This window comes from Artemia sp. Qi Xiang Cuo, chromosome 13 (genome assembly GCF_049724085.1).
Source record: "Artemia sp. Qi Xiang Cuo chromosome 13, ASM4972408v1, whole genome shotgun sequence".
Taxonomy (NCBI): Eukaryota; Metazoa; Arthropoda; class Branchiopoda; order Anostraca; family Artemiidae; genus Artemia; species Artemia sp. Qi Xiang Cuo.
This window is the reverse complement of record NC_142806.1, coordinates 3,711,958-3,732,805: the sequence shown is the minus strand read 5'-3', so window position 1 is coordinate 3,732,805 and position 20,848 is coordinate 3,711,958. Positions and strand designations below refer to the sequence as shown.

Here is a 20,848-nt window from a genome sequence, read left to right as displayed (position 1 = left end):
ATAAACACACTCACAGGACAGCAATAATATTATAGAATATATGACAATTAAAATATAATCATACAAAAAAACAAAAACAAAAAAAAACAAAGGAACCTTATGAAAAAAAACAATGAAATAAACGACCAAAAATCATTCCTCATTCACACGTGAAGGGATGACCGCGTTAGACGCACTAACAGAGATCATAAACGGATCAAAAACAAGTATCCTCTACACGCGTCCAGTTCTTAACTTCGAATTTTTGTTAGCTTCAAGCCAAATGTTAGTCCCTTTTTGACATAGCTCTGGTTTTGGCTACCTTCACTGACGGAATAGCAGAAGTGCGTAGACTATATCCGTACACTAAAAGTTCTTTGTGGCGACGTGCTAGGTCTCGAGGTAAATCGTAACTGATACTTTTACGAGATCCTTTGAGCTTTCCACAATTCTGCATAGTATCATCCTTGTCAGTAATGCTAGTCAGCATAACTATAATAGGCTCAATCTTATTCCTAGCAGAAGACGTAGTTGAAGCCCTTTTCTGTCTATGACTGTTCAAGCGACAGCACTTCACAAATGGAATAGCGTCAGCATTTGCGAACCTGATATCAGTCAAAAGCTCGCGAACAGCAGTTTCTGCACTTTGCCCAGACACAACGGGAATACCGTGAAGTAGAAGATTCTGCCTTTTAGATGCAAGCTCCGATTGCAGGCACGACTTTTTTTATATTGATTAACTCTGATTCCAAAACGCAATTTTCCTGCCGTAATTGGGAATTTTCCTGGCGGAGAGCATCAATTCCTTGTTCCAGATTAGCCACCAACTGCATAAGCTCTTGATGCTTCTGATCAAAAAAATCCTTTGTAAGAGACGTCATGTTTAAATTCCTTATTACTAACAATAAATTCCTGCATATGTGTTAAATCTCCTCTAAAAATCCATCGAACGAAAACTTACTCGCAAGGGCCCCTTTCTTCAGAGAATAAAAAACCAGAGGGGCCCCCTTCAAACAATGCCAAAATAAACAATATCCAGCTAGCACCGTGAAATGATACAGCAATCATCTCTTACGCACACAAAGCTCCGCACCGAATGAATGCTGGCGAGCGACTAAAAAAACGGGTGGCTCTAAAGAACTTAGAAAGTCGTGGTTTCCGAAGCTGTCGAAGACAGGTCAGAAAAAGCCATAAGCTGTCAGAAGGATCGTTTGGCAAGATTAAAGGGTCACTTCCCAGCTCCACTAAACACGTCCAATTCATTAGATCCTGGTGGTATTGCCCCTAATGTTCAAAAAGAATCTTATTATGTCAGTCTGGCCATTCCAATAAGAGCGGAAACACTCAAAGGGATTAAAACCCTGAAGAACTACAAAGCCCCAGGTGAAGATGTTCTCTGATTGTCTAATTTATTACTACTTAGCAAATGATGCTATCGAATCGGACAATTTCCTCGATAACTAACTTAAATTCTAAATAGAAAATGAGAATCTTTGCATGTCGCAGTTATAATTGCTATTAGGCCAACTCAAGTATCTCTTGTCGTTAATTTGACAATCAGAATTAGAAAAGGAAATACTTCAGGTGTATTGTGGAGATTATTCTGATATATCTTGGTATATAAGTTGTGCAATATGTGTAGTAGGATACCTTTTAAAAAAAAATATGAATTTCAATTACAGCAGGTAAAGAAAAAGCTGCAAAATTGATGAAAATATTTTTATAGGGTAAAAAAGACTTACAAAAAACCTGCTTGTTTTGGAGTAAGTTTTACGATGCTATTGGGTAGCTAAGAAATTGTATGGTGTACGTATTGATTATACTGATGATTGTGTGCATAATATTTTCCGTGCAAATCTAATATTAATCATTGTTATCATTATGTTTGTTTTTACTGCTGGGTGGTTTTTTCTGTTAAAAATGCATTATGACCTACTGCAAAATAAAAACTACATTTAACAAAATTGGTCGCATCCATCTGCAATTCTTGTGAAAAAATAGATGATTAACTGTCATAGGCTCCAAAGCCGGAAAATAAATCCGTAACGTCAAGCAGGAATTTTGACAGATAAAAGCTCTGGATGTGTAGATATAATAAGAATTCACTTCTAAGTTTGATTTAGAGTGAGTTATATAGTGTTATTAGATGTCAGAAATATTCTTTAGCTAACATATGGAACAATTTAGAATTAATGGGTATTATAGAAAATTTTCCACAAAAATATAATTATGATAATGACCAGTAGCGGTTTTAGGCCTCATAATCTGGTAGGTCAAGGTATACCATAGGAGTGTAAAATATAAAATTAAAGTAATTTAATTCAGATGTCATAAAAACTGCGTTGGGGCAGGGGCCCCCTTGCCCTAGCCTAGAACCGCAACTGTTGAAGACATTCATTTTTGAATAGCTATCGTTATAAATTTTTATTATCATGGTCTGGTAGGTTTCTGTGCTAAATATTATATTATATCATATTGGATACTTCTTGCCCTGTACATGAAACTCAACAAAATGGCTTTAACCGCCCGGTAACCGGCGTTTTGAGAAACATTAGGTCACGGCCAGCTTACATTAGGTCATTAGCACGGCCTCCGACTTTATCTTCATGGGTAAAAGTGGGCCGGAAGTTTCAACCCTCCAACCACAGCCCCCCTTTAACGTTGTCCGATTGGGCTGAAATTTAGAGGTTAAGTTTTCCCAGGGTCCGGGAGCTTATCTTCGAAATTTCAGCTCAATCCGATTACTCCTTCCCTGTTTTCCAAAAAAACAAATATAGCCACTTAAAGTTCATTTCTCTTCTTTTTTTTTATCAGCCACGCCTACAGGCCACAGTTGGCAACGGATCCGGATGAATGAGGACTCATTCGAAGCGGAATTCGACCTGTTAGGGCCTTTTGATATTTTCAGACCGAAAAAATTATCCCCCGAATTTATATTTACGAAAAACCTCGTTTTCCTATAAGAGCCCATGTTAATTTTTCCCACCACAGCCCCCCCTTTAATGTTTTTCGATCGAGCTGAAATTTAGAGGATAAGCTTTCCTGAGGCCTGGGAGCTTATCCTCAAAATTTCAGCTCAATCCGATCATTCCTTCCCTATTTTCCAAAAACCAAATATCAAGTTTTGTGGGGATTTGCTTGCGTCAAAAATAGATAAACGATACTAAAATAATATTTCCGTAAGTGTCTCTGTGGTACAATGGTCGCTGTTCCTGACTGTCAGGTGGAAGATCCGGGTTCGATTCCCTGTCAGAGACAATTTTTTATATACTGAATTTAAAGTTTAAAAAAGAAACTCAGTTTCTTTTTTAAACCCGCTTATCCTCGAAATTTCAGCTCAATCCGATCACTCCTTCCCTGTTTTCCAAAAAAAAAATATAGCCACTTAATGTTCATTTCTCTTTTTTTTTATCAGCCGCGCCTACAGGCCACAGTTGGCAACGGATCTGGGTGAATGAGGACTCATTCGAACCGGAATTCGACCCAGCAGGGCCTTTTGATAGATTCAGACCGAAAAAATTATACCCCGAATTTACATTTCACAATTTCGGCAAAAGGCTTCTTGAACACCCTGTCGAGAAAGAAAAGAATGTTACACAATCATCTAACAGTTAGTCAAGCAATAATAAGTAATAAACTGTACAAAAACGTTCAGACATTATTTGAAAAAAAAACTACGTTTTCTAAAGAGTTAAAGAGGCTGAGTTACAAGGTCAAACCTTAAAAAGTACAAGGATTTGGAGGCACAGTTGGGGGGCTGCCGCCCCCCAAACTCCCCGCTTTTGCATCCTCTTTTGTTAAGGTTTTTTAAGTCCTGTACCCTGCAATCAATTGGTCGTACCAATACAAATGAAACTGTTTCAATGGCATCTTTTTAATATCTTCTAACGATTTGGCAATGACTACTCAGTCTGTTACAGTTATAACTACAAACTTGTCTCTGTGCCAGGTAGTGTTATGTACTCAGTGTGATCATGTATGATAGTAAAATAAATGAACCTGAACTGCTAGTTTATTCTGAGCCCTTCTTCTGTTCCCTGTTTTTCTGTTCAAAATTGTTAAAGTTCATCACAGTATAGCTTGTTATTGGTTAGGGAAAATTCTTCTGAGGAAACGGAAAATAATAATTCTCAGTAGGGTTTTTAATCAAATAAATGCAATAGGGTGTTCTTATGGTAAAAAATTCAAGCAGACTTTGTTTTTGTTGTAAAACAGTTTTTTGCAAGGGCAAAACCGGGGGGCGGTAGCCAAATTCGATAAAAGATGCAATAGTTGTTTTTATAGTAAAAAACTACAGCAGACTTCGTTCGTGTTGCAAACCAGCTCTTCGCAAGAGCAAAAGCGGGGGGTGACCTTTAAAAAAACTTAACAAAAGATGCTGCAAAAGCGTGGGGTTTGGGGGCGGCAGCCCCCCAACTGTTCCTCCTAATCCCTGTACGTTTTAAGCTTCGACCTTGTAACTCAGCCTCTTTAACTCTTTAGAAAACGTAGTTTTTTTCAAATAATCACAATTATAGACCGTCAAATTTAGATGGCATATTATCGTTAAAGGCAGTTTAGAAAAGAAATCAAATAAATTGAAAAAATTATAGATTTTGGATTTGGCCAGATTTTGGAAGACTTAGTGCTGCTGGAAAGTGGTATGCTGATAAATTTCTTACTATGGTCTAGGTATACTTTGGATGCTTACGCTGGATTTCCATTCTTCAGAAATAATTTCTCAAATTAAAACATTTAGAAATACTTACTTAGGCTATTATTCCTTGGCGGTTTTTATCTAAATTCTAGTTAGGGAGATTTTCTCTGTCTTGAGAAGTAGTTGAGTTAGGAGAATCAAACTGAAAAGCGTGTCCAGAGTCTTAATGATCTCATGGGAAGATATTTGGAAGGGTAAATTTGCAGTTTGCAAAATATTTTAGCTAGGCTAGGATGAAATTTATATGTTGCCTTTGGTAAAATTCTAGGTAAAGTTCTACCAAATCATATTATTAAGTTAGGACTAAAGTGAATACACCATTCAATGCCTTTTTTTATGCTGATTACAAATATAATAGGGTAAGACACCCAGTTGTCAGACACTTTAATCACTTTGGAAACTTTTTGACATTTAAACTACTCTAATTACTGTATTATACCACCTAGAAACTTAATTTTTGTATCACAAAATTTTCGGAGAATTTCTGAACAGGTAGGTTACTAATTTAAATGATTTCAGTTGTACAGTGCCTCCTATTTTTGAATTTACTAACAAGTGACATTTCTGCCTAAACTTGGACATACAAACGTATCATTGTAAATTAGTTATTAAAATAGTATAAAAGATTCTGTCCAAGAATAGGCAGGTGGCCGACTACTGGGTGTCTTACCCTATAGGCTAATAAGCATTTCTATCGGAAATGAATTTCAGCCCCCCCCCCTATATATACCAATTCAGGTTTTGGTTAGGTATTGCCTATTTAGGGGGGGGGGGGCTGACATTCATTTCCAATAGAAATGCTAATTATATTCATAATCAGCATAAAAAAGGCATCAAATGGTGTATTCACTTCAGTCATAACTCAATAATATGATTTTGTAGAACTGTACCAAATTCTAGTTTAGCCTAGGTACTTTTTGCTGTCTTGGAAAGGATTTTGTTCAAGAAAATGAACATTTTAGTAATGGAACCAGAGCCAAAACATACTCTGGGAAGGTTGGCCTAGGCTTATTATCAATCTTCCATGTTGACCCTCTTCTTTAAGTCTTAGAAATTTGCTTACTTGACAGGTCTATACCTATTGAAATTATGACAAAACAACATTTTATCTTAATTTTCCATTATCATTTATTTTTCTTGGTTTTTAGTTTTGAAAAATGCAATTCCTGTTATTTGAGTAGAATTTTAGATGACCTTTAAAAATCTGTGTGTTGAAACCTTACAAAATAGATCTTCTGTTTAAATGAAACACAACAAAATTGTTTTCTGCTAAATAGAATAGTAAAACAAAAACAAAATATTTCATAGCCTATTTCAATGATCTCTATTTGGATTTTGATGGGCAATCAAACAGTTTGTGGTAATGATCTGTAAGTAGCCTACAGTGCAACCTGGGTCAATAGTAACAAAAACTCTAAAAAACAGAATTTTGATACCAATTGATATATCAAAAGAATTGGCTTATTATGCTGATTCAAAATATATAAGTTTCATTAAGTTTAGTTTGACCCATCAAAAGCTACAAGCCATGTGTATGTTACATACACATGAATATTTTTGATGGCAGTGGTACTACTAATATCTGCAGCTGTTGGAGGATTAGTTACTGCATGAGTAGTGTTAGGAGCAAATTGTAGTAGGAGTGACCAGGGCATAAACGGTCATGATAGAAGCAGTAGCAATACTAATAGCAGTACATATTTTGGTAGAGGTATGCTTGGTAAATGTAGTAGAAGTAGTTATGGTGGGAGCAGTTGAGGTAGATTAAATTTACACTTGAGCTACTCAAAGGCCAAACTAATATAACACCAACCAAAAACAAAAAAAAAAGAAGAAAAAAACAAAAACTCCGAAAAACAGATGCCCTGTTTATATTCTAAACTGGTATATAATTTGAAAAATATTTAAAGCTTTGACCCTTCTAGGCCTAAGCGTATTGCTGCACCCCATTCACGCCATAGGAGGGAGGGCCAATTCTCCTTAAGAAAATAAGCTGTATGATGACAATTTTTTTTATTGCAAAATAAATCACTTATGATAATAACTTGAGAATCAAATATTGGTATGTTGGGTGTAATAAGAAGGGTTTCAAATGTAAGCATTCATCTATAATGTTAGGATCCTGATAGTCAGGACAAAAACTCCATAACTCACTAGGATGCTCATGATTTCTGAGGTGTGATTTGGGTGGTAGCAGAGCTCACCTGGCACCTTGAAGACAAACCACATCAGTTCCGTTTGTGTTAAGAAAAAAAAATAGTTCAGTGATAATTTATTATGCCCATGGCATTGTTTGCCCCTAGGCCCAGGCCTGGTGGGCCTGCAGGTAAATCAAGGCCTGGTGACAGGGTTACAACCTGTTAATAAAAAAAAGAGGCCAGCAGCTAAAACATCAAGAATTGCGGAAACCATAAGCACCAGAAATGGCTCTTGAGTATTTTCATCCTTAATCTTAAATTACTTTTATTTCTGTATAAGGTTTTTCACTGATTCTAATCTGTCATGGAGGTGACATAGTTATGCTATAACTTCCAAAATGACCAAAAAAGTTGGAAAGGATTTATTCAACCAAATATATCTTTTTGGGCTCTGTCATCTGGAGCAAAAATTTTCAAGGGAATTTCAAAAGAGTACAAATTCTGCAATACAAAGCAGTAAGGATAAAAGGTAAGTATGAAAAATAAATAAAGGGTATATTTACTAGATGTGGGTCTTTGGGTTTGCTTAACTTTGGTGAGCTACATGATTAACAATGGTTTTTGTTTCCCAGTATAAAGATAATACAGTCCTCAGTATTTTTCTTACTGTGCTATTAACAAGGGCGAACCCCCAGCATTTTTATTGGGGGGGGGGGGTAAGCGGGGTCCATATTGGGATAGTCAAGGGGCATGGGATATATAATATTTTTTCTCCAAATCATTGGGGTTATGAGCCTAGGTTTAGTGATAATTCAGTAGGTGAGCATGGGGAGCAACACACTGTCCTGATTTGGATTAGATTCATGGAACTTGTGCATGGAATTTGTTACTGATGAGCATCAGGGAAGCTGTACCTCTTTCAGTTTTAAGAGTTAAAAGTAAAAGATTATTTATTAAATTAGGGGTAATTTGATTTTTGTTGGTAGGGAGTGGGAAGAGGCTTATTTTGAATGTTGTTTTGGATGACTGAGTGTAGTAGGGAGGGAGGGTGATAGGGATGAAGGGAGATAGGGGGGATTATGGTATGGGTGTGTTATGAAAATGATATTGTTACAGTAGTCTAGTTTATTGTTTGGCTCTTTTGTTCCTTTTTTGTTTTTTATTAGTTAGAGTTGATATTAGATTCTATTAGAGTTGATGAAATTGACTTGTAGGCTATCTATGCTGCACGCTAGCAAAAACATGAGTTTTTTCATTAGTGCAGTCTGTATTTTGTAAAAATTGTTTCTTGGTTTGTGAATAAAGAAAACTAAACCTATTTGATAATGGAGTAAATTATGGAGGGAAAGAATTTTTCTGGGGAATTTAACACCAGATCACAGTCCTAATCCTGAATCTTAGCCAAACCAGGTAGGGGCATAAATTCAGAACAATCCTGGGGATGGCAAAGTCTATGTCTCAATTGCCACCCTAAAGTGGCATGAATTAGCAAAAATCCTAGAAAGAGGTTGAGCCAAATTGAGTAGTAAACAAATTATGCTTTATGAATAATAGGTACGGTATTTAAAGCAATTAAGTATTCATAAAATTCAAATACAAAAACATATTAAAGTAATTAAGACACTAAAAATGACATCTGATTCTTTAAATTGGTTAAGTGGAAACTTACACAGCCATAAGTAGTAAAAATTTGGAAAATCCAGGAACTCAATTTTTAATAAAAAAAATACCTAATAACTCTGTTTTAGCTTAGGCTGCAAAAGTGAACTGGACTGTTTGGCTCATCAAGAGAACTTTTAAAACACCAGGAAGCTATGTGTGACAAGGAAACTCTATAAGGTATTATTCCATACACCTAGAGCAAGGTGTGACATTGGCAATTTCCTAATATAAAATAGAGCATGATGGGATATATAAAATGGATGCTAAGCCACTGGAAAATGTTTGACACCTGGCTACTGCATCTGCAATTACAAGAAAAACCTTATGAAGAGCCTCTTAAATCCCTAAAACTAACAAGTAAGGCTATACAGAAGAAAAAGGTCAGATGTCCTCACGGCTTGCAGGTTGCTTGAACATGCAAGTCTTTGTTCAGTTTCTTTCCATCCCTCCCCATTGCCACAGCAAGAAACCACAGAACCCCAGAAGTCAACAATGTCTGCATCTGAACTTTTATGCTGTTTTCTCTGTGCTGCTATGGAATAGTCTCTCAGATGCCACTGTTTAAGCCAAGATAGCTGAATCATTCAAGAAGGGTGTCAGTTGTGACTGGACAAATGCAGATTGGTAGCCGACCTGGGATACTGCCAAACCTCAGTTCACACTCCCATCAAGATTCTCTACAGGAGGCTGAACATCACCTTATCTCAATGGCCAGTGCAAATTCTAGGTAATATCAAGAAATAAAAAAATACATAACATAATATATATATATATATATATATATATATATATATATATATATATATATATATATATATATATATATATATATATATATTGAGGGTAGGATGGGGGCGGGCATAAAGTAAGGTGCTTTTAGGAGTAATATAAGTAAACACTTTAGGATTTTAAAAGTTGTTTTCAGAATTGTATAGTGTTTCTAAAATAAAAGTTCAAAATAGGGATAAAATCCTTTTTAATTGACAGTGTATAATAAATTTCACAAAAAATACCAGATATTTTGGTCACACATACAGTGACCGTCATCAGTAGTAAAATATCAGTAGTTTTTCTACTGATGACAGTCACTATATATGTGACCAAAATATCTGGTATTTTTTGTGAAATTTATTATACACTGTCTATTAAAAAGGATTTTATCCCTATTTTGAACTTTTATTTTATTGTCATGGAAAGGCAGTGTGGTCTCCGAAATTATCTATGTATAGTGTTTCCTCCTCAACAGCCCCAACTACAAAGCAAAACTAAAAATTATGAAAGGCCAGGGCCCTCAGAACAAAATGGAGGATTGGAAGTAGGTACTTCCCAATATTGGTAAATTTGCAGTTTCTACCCAGGATAAAAGTGGATATACCACTTGATGGCTTTTTTATGGGTAAATATTTTGATTAACTGATTATTCAGAGTGTTAAGAAGCAAACTTACCTGTAGAATAAGAATTTAGTCCTGAATCCAAATATGACATTCATTTCCATCACAAATGGAAATGAAGTTCTTAGCTATCTAATTAATCTGTTAATTGAAATATTTACCTGTTCTTGGGGAAACTACATTTTGAGCCCTTCAAGTGCTGAATGGGCTCAAACAGCCAATAGTAACCAAAAGTTCAAAAAGCTGTTTCTAAAAAAATGGTTAGTGATAAATAATTACAACTTTTTACATTACAACTAATTACAACTATTACAACTAATTACAAGCCTAACAGTCCAGTTCACTTTTGCAGCCTAAGCTTGTGTATGGCTGTGGAACTTAAGCTCCCTCTCAATAATAGTACTATTTTGTGAATATTGCTTCTTTTCCATGAAATCTATTAAACAAAAGTGTAATATAGCCAAGAACCAGAAAAATGCACCGAAAATCTATGATTTGGGCTATATATTTGCACATTAGGGTGGGTTGATATAGCTTTTAGGAATGATATAATTAAGCATTTAGGATTTTTAAAATATAGTTTTAGGATCTTTGTGCCATCTTTGCAAGTAGTTGATTTATGTAAATAAAGCTCTCAGTAATGTATCAAGAGCCTCAATGAGCTCCTGGGGAGATATTTGACCCTCCTGGGGAGATATGACCTCCTGGGGATCCACCTCCACTTCTTATCCTGGATCCTTTTGGTTATACCTATACCCCTATTTAAAATGCACCTGGAGTCTACACATGATCCTTGATTTTTCATCAGATCAAACAATAGAAAGAACTTTGAACAAATATATTATAAGGGTTATATATGTGTCTGTCAGGGAGGGGGTCGCATTGTCAGGGTAATGGCTATTATCAAGCAGTTCATGACTATTGACATGTCAATAGTCAACTAAAGGGATAAATATCAAAGAGTCATGGTAATGAACTGTAAGGAAGGAGCAACACAGCCCAGTAGGGACCAAAACTCTTTAAAAAAAAGGAATTTTGATAACAATTAATACATCAAGAGAGTTGCCGTTTTTGCTGATTCCAAATATATGAAATTAATGTTGCCCATATAAGGGTTCATTTTTGAGAAGATTTTCCTGATTTTTGGAAAAGGGGGAAATAACTCCCAAAAGATAAGGGATCTTAATTAAAATAACAGCATTTAGATTTGGCATATTAAAGAAATTTACTGTTGTGGTTTCAAGCTCCTATCTACAAAAATATGGAATTTTGTTGTTGTTGGTTGTTTTTTTTTTGTCTTTTTTTTCCAGAAGAAATATCACAGATTTGTGTGTATTTGCTGTTGTTTTTTGTTTGTTTGTTTTTTTTTCTTTTTTTATCATTTTTCCCAGAGGTGATTGCATTGGACAAATGGCTCTAGAAAATCAGGGGAGGGTTCACTCAAATAGAAATTAAAACTTCTAGTTCACTTTTTCAGTGACCAAAAAGATTGGAGGTCAACTAGCTCCCCTTCCATACTGCTTTTTTCCAAAGACATCTGATCAAAATTTTTAGATAACTATTTGTTCAGCATAATTGAAAGATCCAATAATTATGCCTCATTGGATAATATGACTCACCATAGCCCCTGGGAAAAGGGCTGCAAATTATGGAATTTGCCCATTGTTGACATATATTTTTTGTTATTGGGAAATATGCAGACATGTTTTGAAGTGGGGTGTGAGAGTGTACTTTCTAAAGGGAAAATCTTCTGTGGAAAGGAAATTTTTTTTGGGAGGGGGAGGGGATTTGCTAGAATTCATAGACGGAACTCTTTTTTTTTTCTCTTTATTGACTCAACCTTACATATAAAAATATTTAAGGAAAAATTTTATTTGGCCAGGGAATGAGAATCTCCCAGGAGCAATTGTCTGCAGGAAATTTCCTGAGGGGCGGGGGGTATTTTCAGAGAGGATGGAATAGTCTAGGGGGATTTTAAATGAGAAGAATTTTTTGTTGGGGTGAATTTCCATGGAAGTGGAGGAGGATTTCCCATGATTATTTGACAAATGATCAGAAATTAAAATTTTTTCAACTAAAAGCAAGGAGTAGCAGCATTAAAATGAACAGAAATTATACTGTATATTAAGGGAGTTGACCTCTCCTCAATCCTTTGCTCTTTACATTAAAGTTTGTTTTTTTGTCCCGATTTTTTAAGAACAACTCCTGAAACACAAGGATTATTTAATTGGAATAAGAAGCTTTTTAACGTACTAAAAACTGTAGCATAAAGAGCCAGGGATTGAGGAGGGGCATTGTCCCTCCTATATGGAATAATTTTTATTCTTATTAATTTTTATTGTTGCTTCTTACTTTCAGTTGAAACAATTTGTTTTATTTTATTTAATAACAAAATAGGATAGCCTAATTGGTCTTTTTAAAAACATGCTTTTGTGGGTAAATCACTTAACTGATAGTTTAAAACAAGATTTATTCATGATGAAATAGACATACAGCAAAACTCTATGCTCAAACCCAAAGGATTTGGGTTTGACTCAAACCCAAAACTCAAACCCAAAGGATTTTTGGCCTGTAAAGTAGGGGAAGACATACAAATCACTTACTCAGAGAAGTGTTTAATCTTGAATAATTTTAATATATCCATAGTATTGCATCACTTAGATTTATGGCAGTGTCTGTCTTTTGCTGCAGCAATCAGGAAAGTTACAGTTTCTAGAGCTCTATAATGACATATTTTCGCTCATTTTTGGCTGATTTTTCACACGTATTCCTTATTTTCAAACTTGCGCCTGCCATGTATAAAACTACCTAACTGTATATGGAGGTTTTTTTTTATTAAAAATTGAGTTCCTGAATTTTCCAAATTTTTATTACTTATGGCTGTGTAAGTTTCCACTTAACCAATTTAAAGAATCTAATGTAATTTTTAGTATCTTAGGTACTTTAATATGTTTCTGTATTTGTGAATACATAATTGCTTTAAATACCTAATTATTTATAAAGCATAATTTGTCTACTACTCAATTTGGCTTAACCTCTTTTTAGGATTTTTGCTAATTCATGCCACTTTAGGGTGGCTATTGAGACATAGACTTTGCCCTCCCCCAGGATTGTAATTAATTCCTAGAAGCGTCAAAGCTTTAAATCCGGCCCTGCCTGTCACTAACCTTGCTGCAGCTGGCATGAAAGCTTGGCCCTGTATTATGAAGTTGAGGTTCATCCACTGCTACCACATAATTTTTCAAATTATATACCTGTCTTGAATATAAACGGGGCATCTGTTTTTCGGCGTTTTTGTTTTTTTCTTCTTTTTTTGTTTTTGGTTGGTGATAATCAGTTTGGCCTTTGAGTAGCTCAAGTGTAAATTTAATCTACCTCGACTGCTCCCACCATAACTACTTCTACTACACTTACCAAGCATACCTCTATCGAAATGTGTACTGGTATTAGTATTGCTACTACTTCTATCACGACTGTTTATGCCCTGGTCACTCCTACTACAATTTGCTCGTAACACTACTCGTGCCATAACTAATCCTCCAACAGCTGCAGGTATTAGTAGTACCACTGCCATCTACAACATTTAGGGATGTGTAACATCACTTTCTATTGGAAACTGAAACAAAATACAACATGTTTTTTTTCTGTTTTTAAGGTTCAGTAATTTTTTTCAGCATAAGGATGGGGTTGCACGACCTCTTGTAACAAGTACTACTGCCGCTTCTACCATTACCATTGCTACTGAAGCTAATTCCCTCTAAAAATACACCTACCCCAACTAATCCTCCAACAACAATAGCTAAAATTACTACCACCACCCCTCAAAAGAATCAAGTGTATATGCTTAAATGTTTGCTTCGCAAAATCGATCTGAACAAAATATGATCGATATTTTTTTTGCTGTTTTTCAGGTCTCAGTCAGTTGTTTGTAGAAAAGATGGGGCTGAAAACCCCTAAGCCAGTTGGAGGGAAAGTTTGGCTGTATATCCTTTGTTTCTCTTCAGTGATACATGTGCTAACTGGAACACTCTGCATTGCATTCCAGGTAATACTTAAGTTTTATTTCACTATTTGAAATGAGACTATCCTGTGTTTTGGGTAGGCTCACTTGCTTTTTTCTTTTTTTTTTCTAATTTAAAAAGCTGTTTTGCAAGCAGACAAACAGTATATATTCCCTCAAGATGATTATGTATCCATTGAAGGGAATACAGATTAAAGATTTTTGCATCTTATAATTATCCACTTGAGGATTGCTTTTTATTTCTTTGTTTTTGCTATCTGTTTTTATTGTTTTGTTTTTTTCATTCGATGATTATTTTTTTCGTGTTAACTACCATATATGAATTATTTTTTTTTTACCAAATATACATCGTTCATATCTACACGCAGAGAGGTCTTTTATACAATAATTGGTCAAAATAACTATATGTCAAAATTTGATAAATGTCAATCTAAAACTACACTTCCCTAGGTATTAATATTAGTAAAAGGGTTACTTCCCGGATTACTCCTCCAGGAAATCGTAAGATACCTAGGTATTGGATACTCCTCCAGGAAATCGTAAGATACCTAGGTATTGGATACTCCTCCAGGAAATCGTAAGATACCTAGGTATTGGATACTCCTCCAGGAAATCGTAAGATACCTAGGTATTGGATACTCCTCCAGGAAATCGTAAGATACCTAGGTATTGGATACTCCTCCAGGAAATCGTAAGATACCTCCTTTCCACTTAAAAATTGGCTGTGTATTGAAAAGAAAAAAACAGCATTGGGTAGAGTTTTGGCACCATAATTTCAGTAGATAGCTACCATTGTTGATTCTCTGGCGCTTTGGAATAAAAAAAAAATTTGAAGAATTTTGAATTTCAAAATTTTTTAAGAGTCAAGCCCATCCTTGATGTAGGTCTATATAATGAAGATAGCTCATGAATTAAAGGTTTAATGAAATACCCAATTTTTGTTCCCGAAGAGCTTAACATAAAAGAAGAAGATTAAAATTATTTTTCGGAAATGGAAAGAAGAGAGGATTGAGTTCTAACACCTCATCTATTTTTACGTTTTTAGAAGGGGTATTGTAGTTTTTTAGTATTATTTTCGTTTGTAGAATTGTCCGTGATTGCAATCTTATTGTTGATTAAATAAAAAAAAAATCAAGTTTTTTCAACTCAAGTAAGGAGCAACATTAAAACTTAAAACGAACAGAAATCATTACGTATATGAGGGGGATGCTCCCTCCTAAATGCCTTGCTGTTTACGCTAAAGTTTGACTTTTTGTTCCGACCATTTAAGAATTGCTCCTGAAACTCAAAGGTCGTTTGATTAGAATAATAAGCTGTTTTAAAAGTTCTAAAAAAAAAGCTTTAGCCTAAAGAGTGAGGTATTGAGGAGGGGGCTACCCCCTCATATAGGCCTACGTAATAATTTCTGTTCGTTTTAAGTTTTGATGTTACTCCTTGCTCTCAATTGAAAAAACTTGTTTTTTATTTAATTTCTGATTGTTTTTTAAATATTGCCGGAAAATCCGGCTCCTACTCCCTGGAAAATTCCCTTACCCCACGAAAAGTTCATCTATGGGAATATCCTCCCACGTACCCCACCCCCCGATAAATACATGTATACTTCCCAATAACCAATACTATATGTAAAAAAGGGGCAATGTTCATTGCTTGCAACCCTTCCGCTGGGGAATATGGGGGGGGGGGGTAAAGTCATCTTCAAAGATATAGTTATTAGATCTTTCGACTATGCTAAAAAAATGGTTATCTCAAAATTTTGATCGGGTAACTTTGGGGGGGTTGTGGGAAGGGGGCTGGCTGCCCTCTAGCATTGTTGGTCCCTTAAAAACGACACTAGAACTTTTGATTTCCAATCAAATGAGCTATCTCCCGATCTTCTAGGACCACAATTCCGATATGATCACCCCTGGGGAAAACAAACAAACAAAAAGAAAAAAGTAAACACGCATCCGTGATCTTTCTTCTGGCATATTTTATATATAGGAGCTTGAAACCTTTACAGTATGTTTCTCGGATATGCTAAATCTGATGGTGTAATTTTCAGTAAGATCACCATGTGTTTTGGTGGTGTTTCCCCCTTTTTTCAAAAATTGGGTAAATATTCTCAGGTTCGTTACTTTTGATGGGTAACACTAAACTTGATGAATTTCATACACCGTATTTTGAATAAGCATCAAAATTCGATTCTTTTCATGTATGTGTTGTTACAAGACTCTGTTTTTTAGAGTTTCCGTTACTATTGAGCCGCGTTGCTCATTACTTTCGGATTTTTTTCACAAACTGTTTGATAAAATCAGCGTGGTTGTTAATTTTCAGTTTCTAGTTTCTGTGGATATTTGGGAATATATCCCCCCCCCCCCCCTCGAAAAATAACAGTTTAAATTCTTATGTTTTAGATCGTTTGAAAATAAAACTGGTTTTGGTTGTTTTTTGGGCCGCATTTTTAGTGAACAAATTTTTTTCTTTTTACGTTCTGTTTTGTTCTTTTATTTTATTTTTATTGTTTAAAAAAAAGAGTTGTGGGAAAGTCAAACTTTAGCGTAAAGAGCGAGGCGTTGAGGAGGGGACAGCCCCTTTCATATACGGAATAATTTATTTTCTTTTTAAGTTTAAACGCTCCTCCTTACTTTTAGTTAAAAAAAACTTGTTTTTTTATTTAATTTTTGAATGTTTTTGAACTAGTGCAGGTTTTGATTTTGGCTCACCGTACATGAATAATCAACACCAAATTTGCATATTAATTTTACTTTTGTTTGGTTAAATGGCTTTCTCGAACGTTGTTTAATTTTATTTAAGAACGTTTTATTAGTAATAAATATACGTAACTTACGAATTAACTTACGTAATAAACTTCTATATTTATAAATTTATATTACGTGTATTAGGGGGTTCGCCCCCTAGTCAATAACTCGCTCTTTACGCTGAAGTTCGAATTTTGTTCCAATTCTTTAAAAATGACCACTTAATCACAAAGGCCGTTAATTAGAATAAATAGCTTTTATGAAAGTACTAAAAAATCTTTGGCTTAAAGAGCGAGGCATTGGCTAGGGGGCGAACCCAATCATATACGTAAAAATTTCTATTCGTTTTAAGTTTTGATGTTGCTCCTTACTTTCAGTTGAAAAACTTGTTTTTTTTTATTTAATTTCTGATGTTTTTTTAAATAATGCTGGGAAATCCGGCGTCCCCTTCATAGCAAAGTCCCTTCCCACATGAAAACTTCCCTCATGTAAAGATCCTCCTGCATAACCTCCGACCCATCCCCCCCACTACCAGAAAAGGTCCCCTCTGAAAACGTCTGTATACTTCCCAATAACTAATACTATGTGTTAACATTGGGTAAAGTTAATAACTTTCAGCCCTCTCCCCAGGGACTTTGGGGGATTAAGTCATCCTAAAAGACATAGCTATCATATTTTGACCATGCTGAACAAGATAGCTCTCAAAATTTGGATCGAGGGACTTTGGGAAAAAATGAGCGTGGGAAGGGGCCTAGGGGCCCTCCATTTTTTGGTCACTTAACAAGGGCACTAGAACTTTTAATTCTCGTTCCATCTAGCCCTCCCGCGATATTCTAGGACAACTGGGTCGATACGATCACCCCTGGGGAAAAAAGCTCGTTCCGGCTTAGACAAAGCTGGAACGAGATCCAAGTGCTCCGGAGAACCTTTAAACAAGTATTATTATTATTAGTTTTATTAATAAAAAACAGAACTTGACAAAATGCATATATATATATATATATATATATATATATATATATATATATATATATATATATATATATATATATATATATATATATATGTATATATATATATATATAATACATGAAAAAAAACAAAGTCTTTCAACTAAATCTTCTAGCCTGCCCATGAACTTGCAAAGGCAAGTTGTCCTAGGGACGTGCCAGGAATAGAAAAAAAGAGAAAATTTTAATATCAGTTTATAGCACAAATTAAGTATACCAGAAATACTGATAATATGAAAAAAAAATATGTATATGTGTATAGATAAAAATACATAATTCCTTGCTGAGTCGTCGTAACGACCAAAAAAAAACTATTCAAATAATCTACTATACTCCTTCACACGTTTGTTTCAGTAGAAAACTAAGCGACATTATATTTTTTCACAGGTAGACAAATCATATTTCTCTTAAACGCGAAACTTGGCTTCACCTTTGTAACACTAACTTTTAAAGAATCTAATTTTAAATTAATTTATTCCAATACGTATATAAAACTCGGTAATTAGTAGTGTAATGTTATTGTTAGATGTTTTTAGAAATCACAAGTTGGTTTCAAAGGCATTTTGAGAAAGTTTCTGCCGAAATACGTGCTCCATGGTAATATACACTGGACCGCTGAGGGCAGATTAAATGGGAGGAGCTGTTTGTACGCGCCGATAGTGTAGTAGCCAATATGAATGAGTTTGATTATACTGTAGAAATGTATATACGTTGTCCTCGGTTGTTGCAATTATTTAGAAAATAGGTGACAATTTACGCTGTTGCTGTTTTGTATAAAAGAAATTACACAAAAAAGTATCTAGCTGCTCAATAAAAGCTTAATTTTTCAGTTTGTTTGAAAAAAAGCAACTAAAATTTATTTAGGTTTATTTTCCGTGTAAAACATGTGATTTATTAAGTGATCTGTAAATTATTCATTGGTTTCTTTAATTCTAGGTTTAAGATTCTGACAAAAATGTATCAGAAATGTTTTGGAGGAGGGGATTTAACTATTCCGGCTACCCCTTCGGTCCGTTCAGATTTTGGTCTGACCATGACTGCAGGGAACGTGGTTGGAACTTGGTTCCTGCTAAGATCTGGCCGTCACGAACACTTGGTTCCTTTAATAGTCAGTGATCCAAGGTTCGCTATCATTCAAAAAAAGGGAAGGGGTGGCTCACATCAGCTGCAGTTGGGTTGAGGGTGCATTCTAGGGTAATCGGGGGCGCTTACAACGAATATAGGGGTGCACAAGTTCGAACGCGTGTAGAACATGGTCATTTTAGCCTATAAAGTCAAATTTGGCCTATAACGACGTCATGCCGCTCTTGATTGTTTTTACAAGGTTAAATAATCTGAAAACTTTATAAACTTGACATAATCTGAATCCTAAGAACAGGTTCTTTCACCTGGTATTTTTTGTTTTTCCCCGCAACCTCTATTTCTTTAGTTAACCCCTATTTAATTTTGAAAACAAGGTTTTTTAATATACTTTTTCTTAGTTTTTTCGGTTTTTCTGAAAGTTTTGCCTAGATATGTATATTTTTTTATGCTTTATTTGAATTCTGTTCGTCATTACGAGTCAAAATTTGTGCCTTTTTCAAAAAAATATTAATTCTTGAGCAACTATTATTTTTTTCTAAATAGCGTCATAGCTTTCAGAAATTGGCCTACAATGACCTAGTTTTTTTAAGTTTTTTTAGCTGTTAAAAAAAAAATGAAAACGAGTCAAAATGCACATCATTCGAACCGTCCGAATGTCCTTTACATTTTGTTAATAAAAACAAAGTCGAGACTTGAATCTGCAAGAATATATAAGCCTTTTAACAAGAAAATTCCCCCCCCCCCCCCCAAAAAAAAAAGAGAAATATTTTCTGAATAGTGGCGTTTTACTCTAAATATTTTCAACACAACCTATAATTTTTATTTCACCAAACGATAGATCGCTCTTTTCTGAATCAAATAATTTATTGGCATTCTATACAACTAATATTTTTAACCAGGAAAAAAACGACAGATGCCTCGTTCTGCGATCGCATGCGCGAATTTGGTTTCCACTGCAATAAAATAAAAAGCCGAGTATCTTACATGTCGGGTTTTAGTTGCATAAAGTACTTAGCCATAAAAGGCTAATTTCTCTTTTATAGGCTAAAATCGTCAAGTTCTACATTAGTGCGAGCATGTGCACCCCAATATTCGTTTTAAGCACCTTGGATTACCGCGGTATCCGTACTGAAACCAATTGCGGCTGATGTGAGCCACCCCCTCCCTTTTTTTTAATTATAGCGAGCCTTGGATCACTGACTATTGCATAAAGTACTGAAAACTATGACATAAAAGGAAAGGATTTAGGATATTTATCTGATCTAGCTAAAGGTAAGGATTCCGGCAACAAGGATTTTAGGGGGTGTCAGTTGTCTTGCGTGGGGTACACCATGTTAGTACAACTAATTCTGAAGCATGTAAACAGATAGGAGATGCGTTGGACAGCACTGCTCCGCTTTTCTCGAAGTACAACGAGTCCAGATCTACCATAAGGAATCATAGTCTCTGGATCGGCTATAGATCTTATCTGTACCGGAAACGATTATCTTTATGCTGCAAGAGCTGCGGATTGGGGATCACATGTAAACGCCACAAAAGAGATGATTCCGATTTTCTTGGCATCTGGAAACCATAAATACGCCGCAGTTTCACTTAACTACCTAGAAGAAATGCTACGCCTGCCTGAAAAAGCGCCAGAAGTTCACCGAGAGTTTGTAAGTGGCAATTTTATTGTTAGGAAAACAACCAAGTCGTTTTGCAGCATTGCATGCGATCTGGCTTTAGAGTCGACAGTGAATTTGGATATCAAAGGTCATCGAGGAGTTTCTGGTATCGTTGGTGCGACAACGAATGAAAATTCCAGGGATTTATATGTGGCTACTCTCCCCTTTCTCGCAGCAGTTATCAGAACGCTGAAAGTAAACCTGAATATGAATGACGAGTTATTGAAGCATCAAGAGGTTACCATTGCGTTTACGAATCTGACAATAAAAGGTAAACATCGGGTTATGGACTTGGTAGAGTTGCTCGGAAACCCATTCAAGACAACGAGAACAGAGGTGTACAACTTTATGACAGGGGATAGAGCTTCAGAAGCCGTAGCAAATGGTCTGCTGAATATCCGACACATTGGCTTCGAATCCATGAACTCATATCTTGACGGGGCATCCACGAAAGTAAAAGTTGGC

General features: G+C 35.4%; 1 protein-coding gene across 1 annotated transcript in view; it reads left to right on the top strand.

Annotated features, from left to right (window-relative positions):
- Positions 1-4,526: 4,526 nt before the first annotated feature.
- LOC148944858 (uncharacterized) overlaps positions 4,527-20,848 on the top strand; it is a 46,856-nt gene continuing 30,534 nt past the window's right edge. Inside the window, exons 1-2 of the mRNA XM_089099208.1 lie at positions 4,527-4,619; positions 13,779-13,912. Of these exons, the coding sequence (XP_088955334.1) occupies positions 13,805-13,912 (108 nt within the window). The 5' untranslated portion in view covers positions 4,527-4,619; positions 13,779-13,804. The remainder of the gene's footprint in view (positions 4,620-13,778; positions 13,913-20,848) is intronic.